This window comes from Lepisosteus platostomus, chromosome 2, assembly GCF_059453375.1.
Source record: "Lepisosteus platostomus isolate fLepPlt1 chromosome 2, fLepPlt1.hap1, whole genome shotgun sequence".
Taxonomy (NCBI): Eukaryota; Metazoa; Chordata; class Actinopteri; order Semionotiformes; family Lepisosteidae; genus Lepisosteus; species Lepisosteus platostomus.
Window position 1 is genome coordinate 5,539,809 of NC_142612.1, and position 17,858 is coordinate 5,557,666.

Consider the following 17,858-nt stretch of genomic DNA (forward strand, 5'->3'; position numbering starts at 1 on the left):
CTCCCGCAACACTCAGGGTTCTGTTTTTACATCTCTTGGAGCTAGATGACACATGATTAAAGAAAAGCAATTACTTTTTTATCATAAGTATCATAAATTCCCGAAATTAAAGGACCGAATTGAGCTAGATTTTTATTTTCATAAATAAAAGATTTATTTATAAATTCATAAATTCCATATTGCCTAAGGGAAAAGCCTTTACAGTGGTTTACTGTGGTTTCCCCTTTCTGTGACTCCCAACTTCTGTACGGTGATAAACACTGGTCTGTCATCTGCACTGGTCAACGGAGATAGAAAAACTATCGGAGAAAATACTGTCCGGATAGAAGAATGCCAGTTGTTTTTACACCCTTAGCGAAAATATTCCATGAATCCAAGCTGACATCTGAAAGCCACCCTTTTGATCGAAAACAGATCATCCTCATGAGCCACTAACGGCGATAGACTTCTTCTTATTATTATTCCTACTAGTTTCACAGGGCTGTGCTGGTTTACACATGTTGTTACCTTCTGCCCTTTTAAAAGTCTGCGCAGCTTTCTAAAAGCTTTCTATTATTCTATTATTTCTATTATTCATGTAGAATGTAGGCTCTGCTTCTTTTAAAGGAAAGCTGGGTTTGTTTTTTGTGTTTTTCATCCTTCCCAGGTTGTAGCTACTGTAACAAGCAGGTTTTTGGGGGGAGGGGAAGGTCAGGGGGTGGGGGTGGTTGCCTTGTTAATAATTAACAGCTGGAAGCTGCTGTCTTTGGAGAAAAGTGCACTTATCCTTGAAAACTTTTCCCATTTCTGTAGCCTCATGTCCAAAAACATGGGAGGATGTGGTCCATAAATCTCACCTCTGACATAGAACAGCCTTAAATATTCATGAGAGAAAAAAACCAAGCAAACTAAAAGCTAAGCAATATCAAAGCCTACCTTACGAATCCAAGTCATAACACATTTCTACCTTAGCCCTGGCACACTCTGATGTCTTTGGGTTGACCCTAATGGCATGTAGAACAGATTCCTTAGTGTACATTGCAATCACCTTTAAGGACAAATACATACTGTACCTCTGTCTTACAAAACAACCTTATTAAGTAACTGACAAGGGCTGAAGGGCTCCTTTTTAAAGCTAGTAATGGTTGTGTGGATAAAGGATTATTCCATTCTCTAACATAGTTGTTTAAACCTAAAGCAGACTAATGACTGTAGTCATACATTATACAGTAATAGCTACACAAGCAATGACACACAATGCTGGAGAAGACACAGGTCACACAATATGCAACTCTGCAAGAATCCAATTTCTTGTCTCCCGCATTAAATTCATTTGTAATTGAGTTGATGGTTTCAAGACCCCCGCCCGATTGTTAGGAGCAGTGATGTCAATTTTAAACCCAGCACTTCACACAGTGGGCCCTGCGTGTTGCTGAGCTGCTGGTGGCAGTGATGGAGCTGAAATGAGTTAATTGCCCCTCACTGTGTGGAGTGGCATCAGAACTCACAGGGACTGAGGTGGAGAGGGGGGTGTTACTGGCATTTAATTGGAATTAAATGTCATTGGCTTTAATAGGAAAAATTGGTAATGTATGGGGGAAATATAGCTTATCGCAGAGGTGTTAATTTCATTACTCGTTGCAACTATCTTCGGCTTCAGTAGTAATACTTGCTTATAAAAAATGTCTTTCTTTTAGTATCTTAGCATTAGAATCGAATGAACTGAATGTTTTCTTTTATTTTTTTGCTTGATTCACAATGACCCCAAGAGCAATGTGCAATAAATCTTTCATTTTAAATCGCTAGTATTTATGGAATTAATTTTGTGTCTACTTATTTATGTAATTTCAAAAAGAGAGCTTTTATGGAATTAAATGAGTACCTGAATTATGAGAAAAGCTGCAGATTTGTTCATAAGAAAAACACAATTTGTTGTCCACACGACACTGTACGTGTGAAGATATATTGGACTTATGTCACGAGTGAGTGAAAATGTTTTTAATTTTGGAGTACTTGGAAGTCTGCAGCTGGGTTTCTTAATTTTTCTCAGCATAGTACTGTGATGTTTTGAGCCGCTACTAAACAGTGTGAGTGTGCATTGTAGAACTGTAAAAAGGTTGAATGAGTTGGGCTCCATTGCAGAAATGAAGTTTGTTTTGAGGGCTGATTCAGTGATCTAGGGGGGTAGTGATAATAACTTCTGTTTAAAGAAACACCAAATCCTTATATGATACTGTATATACTCTACTCTTATGTTATTCCGGTACGTCTCCTGGATGTCCAGTGCTATTTTATGTGGGTGAAATTTAACATGTTAATGGGCGCACACTGCAGAACAGAAGTCAGGGTGAATGGCATCCCCTTCCTGCCAGTCTCCTCTCAGAGCGCTGGCCTTCTCTTTCCCTGGAATTCTTCGGGCTCCGGCGCAGCTGTTGTTTACAGATGGATATCTCTTATCCACTTCTCTGGCTGCTGGGGTGTGTGCCTGTGACGATAGCGTTTGGCCAAATATGTCTGTGCACAAGGACAGGCTGGCTGTGGTGGAGAGCTCTAAGATAGCTCAGGCCCGGGGCTAAACCTCTGATTTGCATGCAGTGTAGCCATGTCACAAGAGCCTACCTGAACGAACGTGCACCTTCCCTCTCTTCTAAATTGAACACACCTTCTGTTTGCTTACCTGCACTGAGGCAGTTGACTGAGGTGGGGGTAGGGACTGCAGCAGTCAGGTGACATGTTGGCGATTACGTACAGTACCTGTGTCATGATGTCCCTGAATTGAAGAACGGGGACAGTCTCCTGCTCGGTTCGGAGCACATTTTTGGGATTCAGATACCAGCTGAGGGGAACACTGGCAAACCTTTGTTTTCCCAGTCCCAGGAATGGACCCCATGCATGACTGTACAAGGAAAGTTTTTTTGGGGAGATGACAAGCGGGGAGTGTTCCAGGGGACAGCAAGAGGAGACAGAAGTACAACCGCATGCTCCAGAGGAGGTTACAGATCAGAATTGTCATTGTTAAACATACAGCAGCATTGATGGGGTGATTACGGTACAGTTTTCCTTAATGCCAAATAGTTACAATGATTGCTTTTATTTTTTATGAGCACTGGAAATTGAACTGCTCTGCTCATCACGTTAGACTGTGGGAACGGCCCAGACTGCACTGAGGAGTTGAAAGTGCAGTAGATAGACAGAGAGCATTAGTTCAGCGCTTTCAAAGCCTGGAAAGCTGCAAGATCTGAAACGCTTTCGTCCACTTGAGGGAAATGAGAGACGGTGTTTACAGCATCAGCCACTGGCATGAGTGCAAGACGGTGACACATGATTTTACAGCTTTACAGACTCACAAATACAGTTAATGTGTACAAGATGGAGAACTTATGAACTGAATTCACTATTCACAAGCCATTTGGTGTAAGATGTGTCACTTCTGGTTAGTGTTTGGGTTATCAGTCATGGTATAGAGCATGTTACACTACTCTTAGACTCTGTGATATCACAATCGGCTGCAACTGCTTAAACACTTCTTTTCTAACATAATACAACATTAGTGTCTTTCAGCCTTTATTTTCTAACCCAGGCATAGCCCCGAAAAGTAAATTGTGTCTGAATGTCCACAGCAAGTTGTACTTTTTTATTCCAGATCCTCAGAGTGTATCACATCAACCCGTGTTTCAAAGACCAAAGTCTTGAAAGGCGTGCTGACATTTGCTTTCTCTGTCATCTCCTGCAGCCCATTTTATGGAGAAGACTTTTACTGTGAAATCCCCAGGAGTTTCCGCCACCTGTCCTTCTATATCTTCGATAGAGACGTCTTCCGAAGGGAATCCATTATCGGTAAGATAGGACCAACTCTGCTTGACTTACAGTAATACCTCTAGAAGTCTGTGTCTTGTGTTTGATTCATTTAATCCCTGCGTCCAGAGTGAACCTAATTCATCTGTGGAAGGCTGTGATTTTTCTTAACTGTGCAGTACATATTTCTGTGTAGCAAATTTCTGAATAAGCAAGCTTGAGAACAGCTTCTTGTTTCAAAAGCTTTTTCCTTGCTAAACTCAAACAAAATGTTTCTTTGTTATGACCTTCACCTACCAGCCAGTTCCAGTTTTTCACTTAACAAATGTTTCCTGACCTTATTGATCTCAGCATCACAAAGTGTCCTCAGGAGTAGATTGTGATCTTTTCCTCTTATGAGCGTTTCTGATTTGCATGTATTTTCCCCCAGCGTGACCAGTTTCCCTGGAAAGCTCTGTTGGTTGCGTACATTTTGCAGCCAGAATTCTTGATTTCTGCTGGATGATGTGTTTACTTCCATTTTGCCTTCAAAAGAGGTGTGGAAGATGCTTTTGCTGAACATTCATGCTGGACAGGATCCACCTCTTTTCACCTCTTGAATTATCGTAGAATATATTTATCTTTGCTGAGCTGTCCATGTGCACCACTCTAGTTCTTTGGAAGGATCCCAGCTTAACTCAGTTTGTTAAAACAAACATGAACAAAACTGGGATTGTTCTTAAAGCTGGAGTGGAATTTTAAAATCTGTGTTCACAGGGGGCAGGATCTTGGTTAAAGAAGTAAAAATAGTTTTGAATCACACTGCAAGAAAGAGAGTCTGAGCAGAAGCGTGGAGCTCCCTGTCGCGGCGTTGAAGAAGTACAGAGAACATGGCCATGTCATCTCCAAAATATTCACAGCTGTGCTCTTAAGAGTCTTGTTGAAGAGGTGGAACCTCTGCTGCTGTTGGGGGGAGATCAAAACTGAGCAGCGAGAATGTTTCCGTCTGGGATTTGGCATGGAAACAAGAAAAAAAGAAATGAATATGGCGTTGTGCTTGCAGATTAGTAATGTGTAACGATTGCATCATTAAAGCAAGGGACTGGTTGCAAAACTGTTCCACTGGCACTCAAGCTCAGCCTGCTGCACGTCTATCGGCAAAACATGTCAGTCTGTAACAATGTGAAGCATTGTGGTTATCAGGACTGAGGCAAGCAAATTTTTTTTTTTGTCGAAACTGTTAAATTAATTCCAGTTGTTTAAAAAAAAATCCTGCATGTAACTGGAAAGATATTCACACATCCATTTGTGTTGTGTAACGAGTGCTGCTGAATTTAATTTTTTGGGAATGTTCAAGTAGAGTGGCACTAAGGAGAAATGTCACAATGTCTTCTGACAGTTAAGGGCACAGACCGAATTCGAATTTCAACCCACTACTGTATATTTCAAAGATATTAAACCTGATACAGGTGAATTAGAAACTTTGTCATTTTGGTGTTTTTTTTAAATTCTTCTAGATGGAATCCTGCCATCAGGTTTCTTTTAAGTTGGAAGCTGTGGTTGAGGCTTTCTGCATCATTGGGGAAATAAAAGTCTTTATTTTCCCACATTACAGACCGGAGAACAACTTTACTTTCCCTCAGTGCCCCTTGTTTTAATGTCATTCACTGGGATGCTAATGAGGAAATGCAGGGCTGCGAGATAAGTACTGCCTGGCCGCTCTGAGTTGATAATTAAATATGGTCTGCCATAATTCAGCAACACAGAGGACTGTGGTGATATGGGACATTAGTGCACAGTCATAAGGGGGCTGTGTGGGCTGATATCTCTGTTGGAGATCAAGGGCTGCATTTCCTCCATGAGCATTTGGATACCAAGAGCTAAAGTTCCCTCTGCCTTTTTGAGTGGAGCGCGTTATATGTAATGTATTGTATTCAGTGAAGTGTAAGCAGCATGTAGTATTATTCAACCGGAGAACGTTGGCATACACCAGGTGTTTATAATTGTGGCAATCTTTCAGACTCCTCCACTGTTGCTTCTTCAAAATCTGTCGCTTGAAGTTCAGGTAGTGACTACATTGAAATTAAAACTCAAACAGTGCTCTCTTGCTTTCTTGCTCTTCAGGTGGTGATTGTTCATTGCAAAGGAACAAGTACAGGTTTAGTCCGTGCTGAAAAGAGAAGAAAAGAAACACAACGTTTCACCTGAAGAAGGCTCCACAGCTGAAACATTGTGTTTCTTTTCTTCTCTTTTCAGCATGGGATAAACCTGTACTTGTTCCTTTGCAGCCTACACATGCTGATGCAGCTACTTACTTGAATACTTTGTGTTTGTTTCAAAAGACTTGTAGAAATACTTGCTTGTACACTAGCAATGTGCCAGATGAGTAGCCTTCATACACGCCTGTTGGTGGTCCTCAGATATTACTGACATAAAGTGATGGGAGCTAATGTCTGCGCAGTTGGGCTTTTGGCTTTCACCAGCTCTAAAATTCCAGGAAAACACATGCTAGGTCTTGTGACAGCATGGCTTCCCAATGCTCTGATTGGTATAGGTGTAGGGCAGTAAAAAGAGATGAAGATGGTTTTCGTCTCAAAAGAACATATTTAAAGCACCAATAGTAAAAGTTTGTGCAAGTTCTAAATCCAGCTTTTTTGCATGTTGTGTTAAGATGGCCTTTAGTGTTGGTGTTCAGAATTCACTGCTGTCTAAAGAGGTAGGTGCTGTGTGTTTTGGAGCTCAGGTTAGCAGGCCATATCACACTTGCACAAAATATCCAGAAAGTGGTGATTGGTGTTGTTTTAGGATTCAAAATGGAATATAGACTTTGATGCCCACCACCCAGCTTTGGGTTCTCATGTCTCAAAAAAACTGAAAATCTGACAATTAGTAAATTAAGTCCTGGAGTATGAAATGGGAATTCGGGTAGTCATTGTCAATAATGAGTTGTTCTCAGATGATTTCAGAATGGGTTAAATAAAGGATTAGAAATTTGAAAATACATTGCATTTCTGTTTTTTTTATTGATTTACTTTATGAATTAGGGGTATTGCACATATAAACAGCAAAGTAGAGATGTACCTTTTCATTCCTTTGGAATACTCATGTTCTTACAGTAGACCTCCTTTTCCCTGTTATACTTGGGTTGTTTTTTTGCCTTGAATTGCATTTGAAAGTAATGTGTGGAAAACAGGACCATGGTATAGCATGGTTTTCTTTTTCTCACCTCTCAATTCAATTCAAATTATTTTATATAGCGCCTTTCACAACAAGGTTGCCCCAAGCCACTTAACAATACAATTGATGATACATTTTGTCAATACAGAACAAAAGACCAGAAGACAACGGAGGAGAGGAACCAAAAACTCCTTAGTAAGGAGAGAAAAACCCTCTAGGGGTCCAAGGTCAACTGGTTGCCCAACATTATATAAATTATATATGCTAACATTATATAATTTAAAAAAGGAAATGATGAGAGTATTAATCCATCCATCCATCATGTCTTCTGTGTGTTAGTACTTCATGCAGATCTCTGTAGACCAGTAAATTCATCCTAAACGATAGCTATGTACACGATGTCCCTCTTGGATCCATGGCAGTGATGCAGCATCCAACTCAGATGGCGCCCAGCCCGGGCACCATCTGGACATGTGGGGAGGAGAATAGGATAGTTTGGTCAGATCAGATGTACAGTATCTACCTGGTGGGCCAACACAGAGACACACAGTGGCATGTACAGCAGCACCAGCAGCCATGGTTGCAGCAGGCTATGATGTACGGTGTGAGTAGGCTAGGCTGAAGTAATATGTCTTCAGTCTGGATTTGAATACTGAGATTGACTCGGCATCCCGAATATGCGGTGGGAGATTGTTCCATAAGCTAGGGGCCCTAAAAGCTTTGACGCCAGCTGTTATTTTATCAATTCGTGGAATATGAAGAAGACCTGCATTCTGTGATCTAAGCAGGCGACTTGGATGGTAAACATTAATAAGTTCCATTAGGTAGACAGGTGCCTGACCTCTGAGAGTCTTGTAAGTAAGTAGAAGGATTTTGAGGTCCGCCCTTTACCTGACAGGAAGCCAATGAAGAGAACTAAGTATGGGGGTTATATGGTCGTACTTTTTGCTCCTAGTAACAATAATAGCTGCTGCATTCTGAATTCGCTGTAAGGTGTTGAAAGAGTGGTGGGTGCTCCCTTATAATAGGGCATTGCAGTACCTCTGAATTTGGTTGTAGAGTTTGGGATGTTTAATGGCTGCTGTGAACTGTGCCAGCAGCAAAGCTACCAGGTGTGGGTAATATTTCGTAGCTTAACTCGAGTCCGAATTTATAACCCGTCTTTCTGAGCTCTCATCTCCAGCTCCGTGGGATACCTGCGTCAGGCTTTTGTCTTTTGAATGTGGAAAAGCCTCAAGCGCATATGAGGGTAGCCTGGGAATGGCACACTTGCAGTGATTGGGTTTCATAATTACAATGCTGTGTCACTTTCATGACAAATACCTCCTCCTCCAGCACTCCCTCCTGTTTCACTTTGAGCTCTTTGAGGTTAGAACTTAGTTTAACTGCGTAACCACAGTGGTTTGTGGGACTGGGACTGTGGTCCAGAGGAAGACTCATTATGGAATACCTCAAGACACCTCTTCTGAATCTGCTACAGCGTTGACCTCCTCTCTTAAGTAATGAATTCAAGGATTTCCTTTGCGAACTCCCCAGAAAGATGGAACTGAAGTGATTACATGTCTCCAATGTAACTGATTACTTTTCCCCTTCCAGCACAACAGAAATTCGCTATTTTAGTGGAACATTTTTTGTCGTTCCCGAGGCTGTTAGTCTCTGTTCAATTTAATCTCCAATTGAATCTAATCTTCAATTTATTCTGAAAATATACCGGAAAGAACGCACCCTGAAGGTCTCCAGGTACAACTTAATTGACTAGGATTGCTCTCTCAGTCTTGAGAACTGCAAGGCTGCATTTGTACTAGCACCTCGGTGTAGGCCTAAACGTTCTCTTCTGTGTGGATTTAATTTTTCTTTTAAAGCAAGTTATCTTCCTTTTAGCATTGTTTTTTTTTTTGTGGGGGGGAAGATTCCATGATACCTTGCTGTTGCCTTTGTCATCGATGATAAAATAATTCAGAATGAGATCCTCGTTTTCTTAAGCAGCAGTTCTTCCTGGATCCGTTTTGCTAGAGAAGCATAAGGCTTCATGCATAGAAAGGAAACATTTTTGGTAGCTCCTTGAACCCTTGATTTCAAGTACTGTGCATCTGAAGGGCTTTGTGTTTTCCTCTGCAGTGTCATGAGGGCAGGGTGAAAGCACTAACCCAGCACCAACCACCCCGGTTCTGCACTTCAGTGTTCCTCTTGCAACCTAGCAAGATCTGAAAGGTTCTGATAGGGTTTGGTTGGTCCTGAGTTCGTGAGGACACCTTCATCCTGCTGCTGAGCAATGACCATTGTGCTGAGCAGGGTTCTCCCTGAGAGCTGCGTCACTCCTTCTGCCAGGATGTGGTAGATATGCTAGAGTAAGGCTGACGCTGGTCATCATTCCCCCCAGTGCTGGTCAGGGTCGTCAAGCAATTTTCTGAACAAATTCCACGGTTGAAAGGTTAAAACTGTTATTTGTTCCCTTTTAAAATTGCAAATATTGCCCTTGTTTCGGCAAACTCATAAACACGTATTGAATATCACGAATCGCTTGTCACACCTTTTGTCATTTTATACCCAGGAGAGTAATACAAAAACCTAAAAAGGAAACTCCAGCATTTAACATGATAGAAATATCATAGTCTCTCATAACACGCAGATTTTCAGATTAAGGCTTTAGAATTGATCATTAGGGTTGAAAGAATGTTTTGTTTTTCCAAATTGTTTTGCTCTGGTTATCTGTATATCTCATGTGTATTGTTTAAACTCACTCCTGAGAGACCTTACTGTTGTATCACAAGGAAGTTAAGCTCAAGTCTCTGTCACCCAGGCCTCTGTATGAGGCAGAAGCTGAAAGAATTCATCTGAGCTCACAGCACAGTTCCGCAGGCAGGAACAGCCCCATTCTCTTCCCCGGAGATCTGAGAGGAAGACACGAATGTAATATCGGGATAGTGTGGGCTGATGTGCAATGTCCTAGTGCTAATTAAATTAGCTTTCAGTCTCCTGTGACGAAGAGATGGCCCAAGAGACTCACAACTGATAATTCTGTCTTAACTGACATTACAGCAAGTGGTCTGGGCTCCATGTAGTGTGGTAGGTTAATGCAATTTTAGAGGCTGTGTTGTGAGTGCCAATAAAGCGAAGAGATCTTCGGAGGGGTGGGGATTGGAGTGTGCAAAAAGATTGTGTTAAAGAGATGGGGAGGAGAGATTAAAGAAGGTTGTGAGGCACAGGGTTTGCATTTAATCCATTAGACCAATAGGTCAGCCTGTTCCTTTTTTAAAAAAAAATGATCCTAAGCACACTGCTAAATATTGTTGATTGTTGGGCTTTCAGTTTTTGTGGTTTATTATAGGTCTGGGAAGGCCTAGTACATTCAGTGGTTTTTTCAAAGCCTTGGGTTTTTCTTAAATTAGTCGAAATCTTTGCTCATTGTGTAACGAGGCACTGTTGGGTAACTGATGGGTCATTGTCTCTGCTAAAAGCAATGATATAGGACCATCTCAGTACTACATAATTGGTGCTGCTTATTGCCCTGTACAGTATCTGGTGACACTGAGTCATCTTTGGTTTTGTTTGCTGCGCTGTGATTAAGATAGATCTCGGGCCTCCAGCTGTGTACGACTATGCTTCGAAGAGGGCTTTGGCTTTGTTTGTTTTTTTCCTCTTATGCATTTCTCGTCCCCAGTCATGGCTACTGGAATGAGATGATTCACTGTGCACACCGCACACTTTTCCTGCAGGTAAGGTGGCGGTGATGAAGGAGGACCTGCAGAAGTACCATGGAAGGGACACCTGGTTCCAGCTCCAGCATGTCGACGCGGACTCCGAAGTGCAGGTGGGTCCACTCGCTTGTATACGTTTGAGAGATACATGAGGGATGCATGAGGCTGTGCCCAGCACCTCCTCGGAGTGCCACTTGTTCTTGGCCCCTCCACAGTCATGTCTTAAGAATGGGGGGGGTTCCCAGTGACTCCAGTAGTTCAGGCGCTCCTCTAGAGAGCAGGTCAGTGACCTGGGTTCGGAAAGTGAAGCTCAGGCCTCTCCCGCCGGACCTAGAACCAGATCGAGACGTGGCGGGTTCAGCCTCGGCTTGGGTCATGGTGCCCGTCGGCTGTGGCCGGGATCCCTCAGCCAGTGGAGTGGGGTGGAGTGAGCCAGCTGGTCTTGGCGTCGGGGGAGTGAAACGGCTCTAACCATCGCTCATTTCGGGGGCCCTGTGCCAGTACAGGAGATGTAGAAGAGAACCAAGCCGACTCAGAGCTGGTGCTTAACAGATTCGAAAGGTAGACGATGCACATTGACAGTTTCACATTTTTTATTTTGAAAGAAAGGTTCGGCGCAAAACAGCTTGGACGCACCTCAGTACCAGTGGTGCATTAGTATGACACCTTGGGGAGTTTCATACCCAATGATCTGCAGTGGGGGAGCTTTCCCTGAAGCCAGGCATAGTTATCATCATTGGCTTGAGTCTCCTGCAGCTCCAGTGGCTCTGCCTAAATTAGCCAAAACCTAAAACATTTCATCAAAAAATGTCCGTTGCGTGCTTTAACATGTGTAAACTGGAAGTGGATGTGATTCTGATAATGGTGAGGTGTGGACTGGTTCTGTACTCATAACTGGAAGGTTACAAACGGTGGGTACAAATCCCAGGTGAGAGACTGCTGTTGTACCCAGTGATGGAAATGTAAGTTGCTTTGTTTGAAAACATCAGACAAATAGACTAGTAAATGAAATTTGGAATTAGGACTATAATATATTAGGTGTTTGGTGTAATCGTATCTCTGATAGAGTTTTTCAGAGTCTTGCTGTTGAAATGATGCTTATGCGTTGCTCATGCTTGTCAGGCTGTGGTGAAGCTGCTGTTCTGGACTTACAGGAGGCCGACAGATGTCCAAGAGCAATCTGTTTGGACAGTTTATTGTGATGCAATATTCTCTTTTAAGGAAGCATGACTTTGCTTTTTTTTCTTTAAGCGAAACCTAAAACACAGACAAATATGACTGATCTGAAGTGGCAGCTCTCTGGATTGCTCAGCCTGTTTCCATTCCTTGTGCCTTAGCCTTTCAGTCTGTGTTTTAACCCAGCATCAGTGGCCGTACATATTGTATATTACATAATAGAATTGTTTGCAGGTGCAAAGCACATAAGCGCAGTGGAAGCACAGGAAATTCCCAGTCACAGGAAGCAAAATACATACGTGTGTGCATAACAATAAGTAACAAGTAGGATATTTGTTGACCAATTGCAAAACGTGAGGTTATCTAATCTGTAACATGCAATTACAGTATCAGGTGACTGTAAAATTGCATCCTTTTTTGTGCTGAGGACCACATGGTTAGCCCTTAACAGTAGTGTGGCTGAATCAAGCCTCGGTTGTGATCTCCTTTGACTGGATGTGGTTACAATTTACAACTTTTGCTTATTTTGTCCCCTGGAGCTCAGCTCTGGTACCTCTCAATTTGAGACTGTGTATGAACAGAAAGGGGGGAAAAAGTGGCTTTTAACCCTTTTAACATTCCTTAAGGAATGCATTTCTAAATGTAGTTATGTTTCATTTATTGTTCAGTATGTAGTAGTTACTGTGTTTTCAGGATACTTTGGAAAGACAAGAGGAGAACTGAAACCTTACATTCTTAGCCATAATACCAAGGGTTGATTTTCTGGAAGGACTCCTTTTTTCCACTGTGAATCGTGACGCAGCTGTGCAGTATTATATAGACGCTAATAACCATCTCTGTTCAAGACTGAAAAGGTTGAGTGCTTTTAGCCTGTCGGTGTAGGACATTTCTTGAAGTCCAAGAATGCATCTGGTTGCTTTTCTCAGGACAGATTCCAAGAAACAGTGCATTTTCTGTAAGGTAGTGATGGCCAAAATACAAAGTACAATAGTGCAATCAAGTGCTAAACAAAAAAAAAAACATCTTCAAATGTTGTAGAAAAAAACATCTCTGTATTTAAGAATACATGCTCAAATTGCTGGAGGTGATGCTAGAAGTAACACAGTAGATGTCAATAACTAAAGGAGGCAGTGTGAAGTTCTTGAAGCCACACACACTGAGGAAGTTCTGTTTCCAGGATGATATTAGTTCTGTACACCACATAGGAAACGTATGGGTGTAACACCAGTTTCACATATAGATATGAATGTAAACGCTCATCTGCTCTTGTGAATGCAGAGCTGAAGTGCTGGTGGCTGGAGGACTAGAGATCTCCTCTGCCATTAAAGCAACGGAAACAAAAAACCCCACAAGATCTGTGTTGTGACAATTTCACAAATACTCAGACAGGCTTGCACCTACCAGAGAAACACTGTCGGAAAGAACTCTTAAAACGTGATAGGTAACAGCTATACCATTATTTTAAAATAGACCTCTGTAAAATAATTGGAAAGGGTATTAATTATCCTGCTCTAACAACAACTTGGGGTGAACTGTCGAAGAGGCTTTCCTATAGCATCACAAAGTTTAAGTGGCCTGTTTAGTTCTATTTTGTCTCATAGATCTTTCAGCCTTTCAGATCTTTCAGCCAAAGCTCAGCACACTCCATCAGATCTTATTTGAGGGAATCTGCTATATCAAGAGCAAAAGCAGAAATGGAAGAAGGCGCTACTAACATACAGATGCTTCTTTATAAAGGGGGATGTGAAAGAAACAAAAGATTGAAACAAGTGATAAAAGCTTCTTCCTGCTTCCAATAAAGGGAGGGGGCAGAATATTGCCACACTGAGAGAACTGAGCGCTGTAAGGGTTTGTGAATTCCTCCGACTGACTATTTTCACATCACAACTTTACTTTTTGTATAGAGATGAAGTCACTGGAACGTCCAAGCTGCTATTCTGTTCCGGAACACTTCAGTACAGCCACAGACTTCTCCTTTTCTTGGCAGAATTCAGTTCATTTTTATGTACAGTTTGGGTTTTTGACATCAATATAGATTATTATCTCCTAAGGAACTGAAAGATTGCAAGTTCTCATTTTTGAGAACAGTAAGGCATTATGTAGAATGAAATCAGTACTTTTTTGTTGGAATTTTGTTCTCGAGATCCTCATTTGATCAGTTAATGAAGGAGACAGATTATACACCTGTACAGACACGTTTTTCCTATGTCCTTGTGTGTGCACACTTTACTCTTTTCAACACATTCCAGAATGTAAAGTTAGTTACGGAGATAGTTTAGAGATAGACTTCAGACTCAAATAAAACGTACATAGTTTGTGCAGTTTAAGCTTCACACAATGCAGCTATACAAACTGTTCAGCCTCTACTCTACCACGAGACTTAATAGAAGAATGATGTATTGGACAATTTGTTAATCAAATAAAAGTATAGAAATGGTACTGTATATCTGTAAAAGAGTAATATGGTACTTAATGTGTAGCTTGCTGTTATTTAAAGACCTGTCTTGTGAATCAGGAGCTGCTCTTGACTGTAGCAGCGTGGTAGAACAGCCTGAGATTGATGCATCTCTTCCTACATTACAGTACAGGGAACCTGAGAGAATGGACCTGAGACCTCCAGTACCACACAAAATCTGATGATGACACATCTTTGTGTAGCCATTCTGAAGTAACATCATGCTGAAATTAATTTTCCTGCCGCTTAGTGTATTAAAAATACAAATTCTGAAGCATAAAATTAAATATTTCAAAGAAACAGTCCTTCAAAAGATTGTTGAGATTCAATTCTAAATACGTGTTTCAGGATTTAGAATTCCGAATTCTGCTTTGTAGCGATTATGAAAGCAAACGCACTGAGAAATGCCTCTAACGGTGAGGTTATTTGTGGCCTTGGCCTAAAAATGCTCTCCGTTTCCCTCCTTCACAGGGAAAAGTCCATCTGGAGCTGCGTCTTAGCGAAGTCATCACAGACAGCGGAGCCATATGCCACAAGCTGGCAACACGGTGAGTCAGTGAAGCTTTTCATTTCCCTCGCTCCTGTCGCCTGTCATGGAGTCACACCAGGCCCCTGTATCTTTCTGATTATGGCCATAAACGGGCTAGAACTGAACTGGGCTGTGGTCAAAGACAGGACAGGTTCAGAGAGGTTAGTTGACATGTAGTAACATAATTTTTAGCACTCCTACTCACTATTAGATTCTTACTTGTGATCACTGTTATTACTTTAGTCCTAATTTATCATGCTCAGCTCCGTTGTTCAGGGAACAGTAAAAAAGAGCAGTGGGGTGAGCTGTTTAAAATACTGAATGTGCAGAAGAGTAACTTTGTTTATGAACGCAGAAATGTGCCTTTGCAACTGTGTTGGTTTTGCACTGAACAGGCAAGTGCTTCTTTTGTGTTTAGCTATGTACTGATATCATTAAATACAGAAAACACTCAAGCATGCTTTTATTTAGTACTTTCCTGACAAACACTTCACTAAATGTTGTTGTTTGGGAAGTTGTTTTCTTTGGGCTGGTGCATTCTCTGATCTTAAACTCTTAAGCAGAATTGCTTGTGAAGAGACTATTCAAGACTGAGTGAGAACAAGTGGAGTGCGTATGTACAGTATAAAGTGTTGTGCAGTTTTAGTATGCGTGCTTTTTCCAAGCACTCCAGAGCATTGAGTGGTGCTAAATGTGCTTCGCCACAGATCCCTGTTAATAAATATTGAGCGCAGTGGTTAACAAACTCATAAAAAAGCGAGAGAGAATTATACAGAGCACAAACTGGAATATGCAGGAAGAAAGGCGAAACAGGAGCAACACTTTGCTGGTTGAAGTACACTCCCAGAAAGACTCAAGTTTTGAACCTCAGTGTATGCACACGTTTTACAAACAGGTAACGTACAGAGTCTGGCACAGACACAAACCACATTAGGGTAGCACAGCGTAGATCATGTCACCTAGATTTGTTCTGTGTCAGTTTGTTATTGTTTTAATTTTCTTCTTTATCAATGAAATAGGCTTTTAATCAATGGCAAAATCACAGGGGGATATAAATCACTTTATTCATTCATTAATATTCTGGAACATGGGTTTTTTTTTTCCTCCTTCCAGCAAGCAAGCAAAAAAATGGCTGGGTTTTTAAAGCTATAAATGAAAACCAGATGTATAATTTGCCAAACCAGAAGACAATCCATCATATACTCTTAAAACATATCACAGTATAACTAATGAAAATAACACTCCCACTGAAGACAGTCCTGAGGTTCTGCTACCTTTATCTTCATGTCTGCCTGCAGGAGAATCTCCACTGTGAGGGAAAAAATTCCAATGCAGATTCCTTTTTGCAAGCATGTCTTTAGTAATAAGGTTTGTGCATATTTATAAAAAGAAAACAGTAAAACGTACAATGTAAACACGTAACAAGCTTTAATACAAATACAAATGTTGAAAAATTGAAAATTGTATTATTTTCATTGCATAGGAAACAGTAACAGATTTGATTAACCTGAAGGGAGACCTTTTAATAATCGGAAATGATCCCAGCCATTCTGATGGTCAGATATCCTTGGGTGAGCTGTGAGTCAGTGTTTTTCTGATATGACTCATAGTGCCACACAGCTCAAAGCCAATCTGCCTGAGCACTCTCTTTCAAGGTTACATGAAGTTCACTCATATGTATATATTAAAAACATGGTTTGGAAAAAAAGGCTTGAAAGAAAAATAATTCATGCTATCCAGAAAACCTTGGGATAAAGGAGCTTGAGATCTCCTACCTATCAATTTTCTGGGCATGAATTTTACATTGGTCAGAATTAAAATGAATGTTAAGTGTGAAATTTTGCAATGTGTTTTGTGTCAGTGGGCATTCAGTGCATAACCTGTATTGTAAACACTAACAATACAGTGTTCCGTTTGGATGAAAGTCTGTCATATTCCTTCTATTCCGGAGTTGAGTGTTTTCGAGCAGTATTGAAACCATTAGCAGAAGCAAGAATTTTAGAAACCTGTGTTAAATAACCTCATGATCACCTGCTGTTTCACAAGTTTCACAGAATGCATTATAATCGGTTTTGTGTTTAAACAAATGGGTGATCGTGTTTTTTGCACGAGGTATACTACCTGCCCCTGGGTATGGTTTAGCACTTAGAGAGTTAGTGCTGTGTACCCGGCCTTGTCATGCATGGTTAGAGATTCTATTAGCTTCAGCTGTTGTTTTGTGTGTTAGAGCAAGCTTCAAAGGTTATCATTTTGTTCTTCTACAAAGCTTGAGAGAACACCTTGTAAGAAAACTTGCTACACTTTGTTTTTTGAGAGCTGCAGTACCCTTTGATTTGCTTGGTGTAGTCAAGACTTACCGTGAGCCCAGTCTAGGTATGGGAGTGAATGAATTTATCAAACTAAAACTCTTACAGACTAAATTCAAAGTTTTTTTCTTTATGTAGGTGAGGTTTGGAAGTACAGACTGCAACACACATTTCTCCACTTCACAACAAACATTCTTGGAGTCTACTTATATAGACTTCTGGAGATTCTTTAGAACATATAGAGGGAAATTTACCCTTTAAGGTTAAATAAAACTCCTGGATATTTTATTTTAGAATCAAATTCTCTGGCCTACGTGGTCATTAGGAAGAATGCATCTTTGAATTCACCAGATGTTCTGTGTTTGAATTTCTGTCTCGTAAACACGGTGGCGTCTCTGCACTCTGCACGAGCAGCTTAGAGTGAGGGGAGGAGAGCACAGGGGGATTGGGGATGAGTCACACTGCGAGAGCTGGGATCTGCCAGCTTCCTGCTAGGCTATAATTGATCCTGTTTATATGAGTCTCAGCCTTTCTCTCAATGAAGACACACGGTAACCTGCCCGGAGCTCCCCCCTGCGCTGCCCCAGGGCATGCTGGGACTTCATCTGCATCACCCGGGCAATACAAGAAAGGCAGCCTGGGTAATCGGCTTATCAACTGCGGCGGGAGAGAGGGAGAGATGGAGAGAAAAGATGGTCACCATTCACAAAAAACGTAATGTTTTACCACATCTGCACAGTGTATATGAATAACCTAAAATGTGC

General features: G+C 41.3%; 1 protein-coding gene across 2 annotated transcripts in view; it reads left to right on the top strand.

Moving 5' to 3' along the window:
• rasa3 (RAS p21 protein activator 3) overlaps nt 1-17,858 on the top strand; it is a 79,937-nt gene that overhangs the window by 32,226 nt on the left and 29,853 nt on the right. For both annotated transcript variants that reach the window (XM_088647278.1, XM_088647289.1), the window contains exons 3-5: nt 3,713-3,816; nt 10,647-10,741; nt 14,731-14,807. In XM_088647278.1, the coding sequence (XP_088503404.1) occupies nt 3,713-3,816; nt 10,647-10,741; nt 14,731-14,807 (276 nt within the window). The remainder of the gene's footprint in view (nt 1-3,712; nt 3,817-10,646; nt 10,742-14,730; nt 14,808-17,858) is intronic.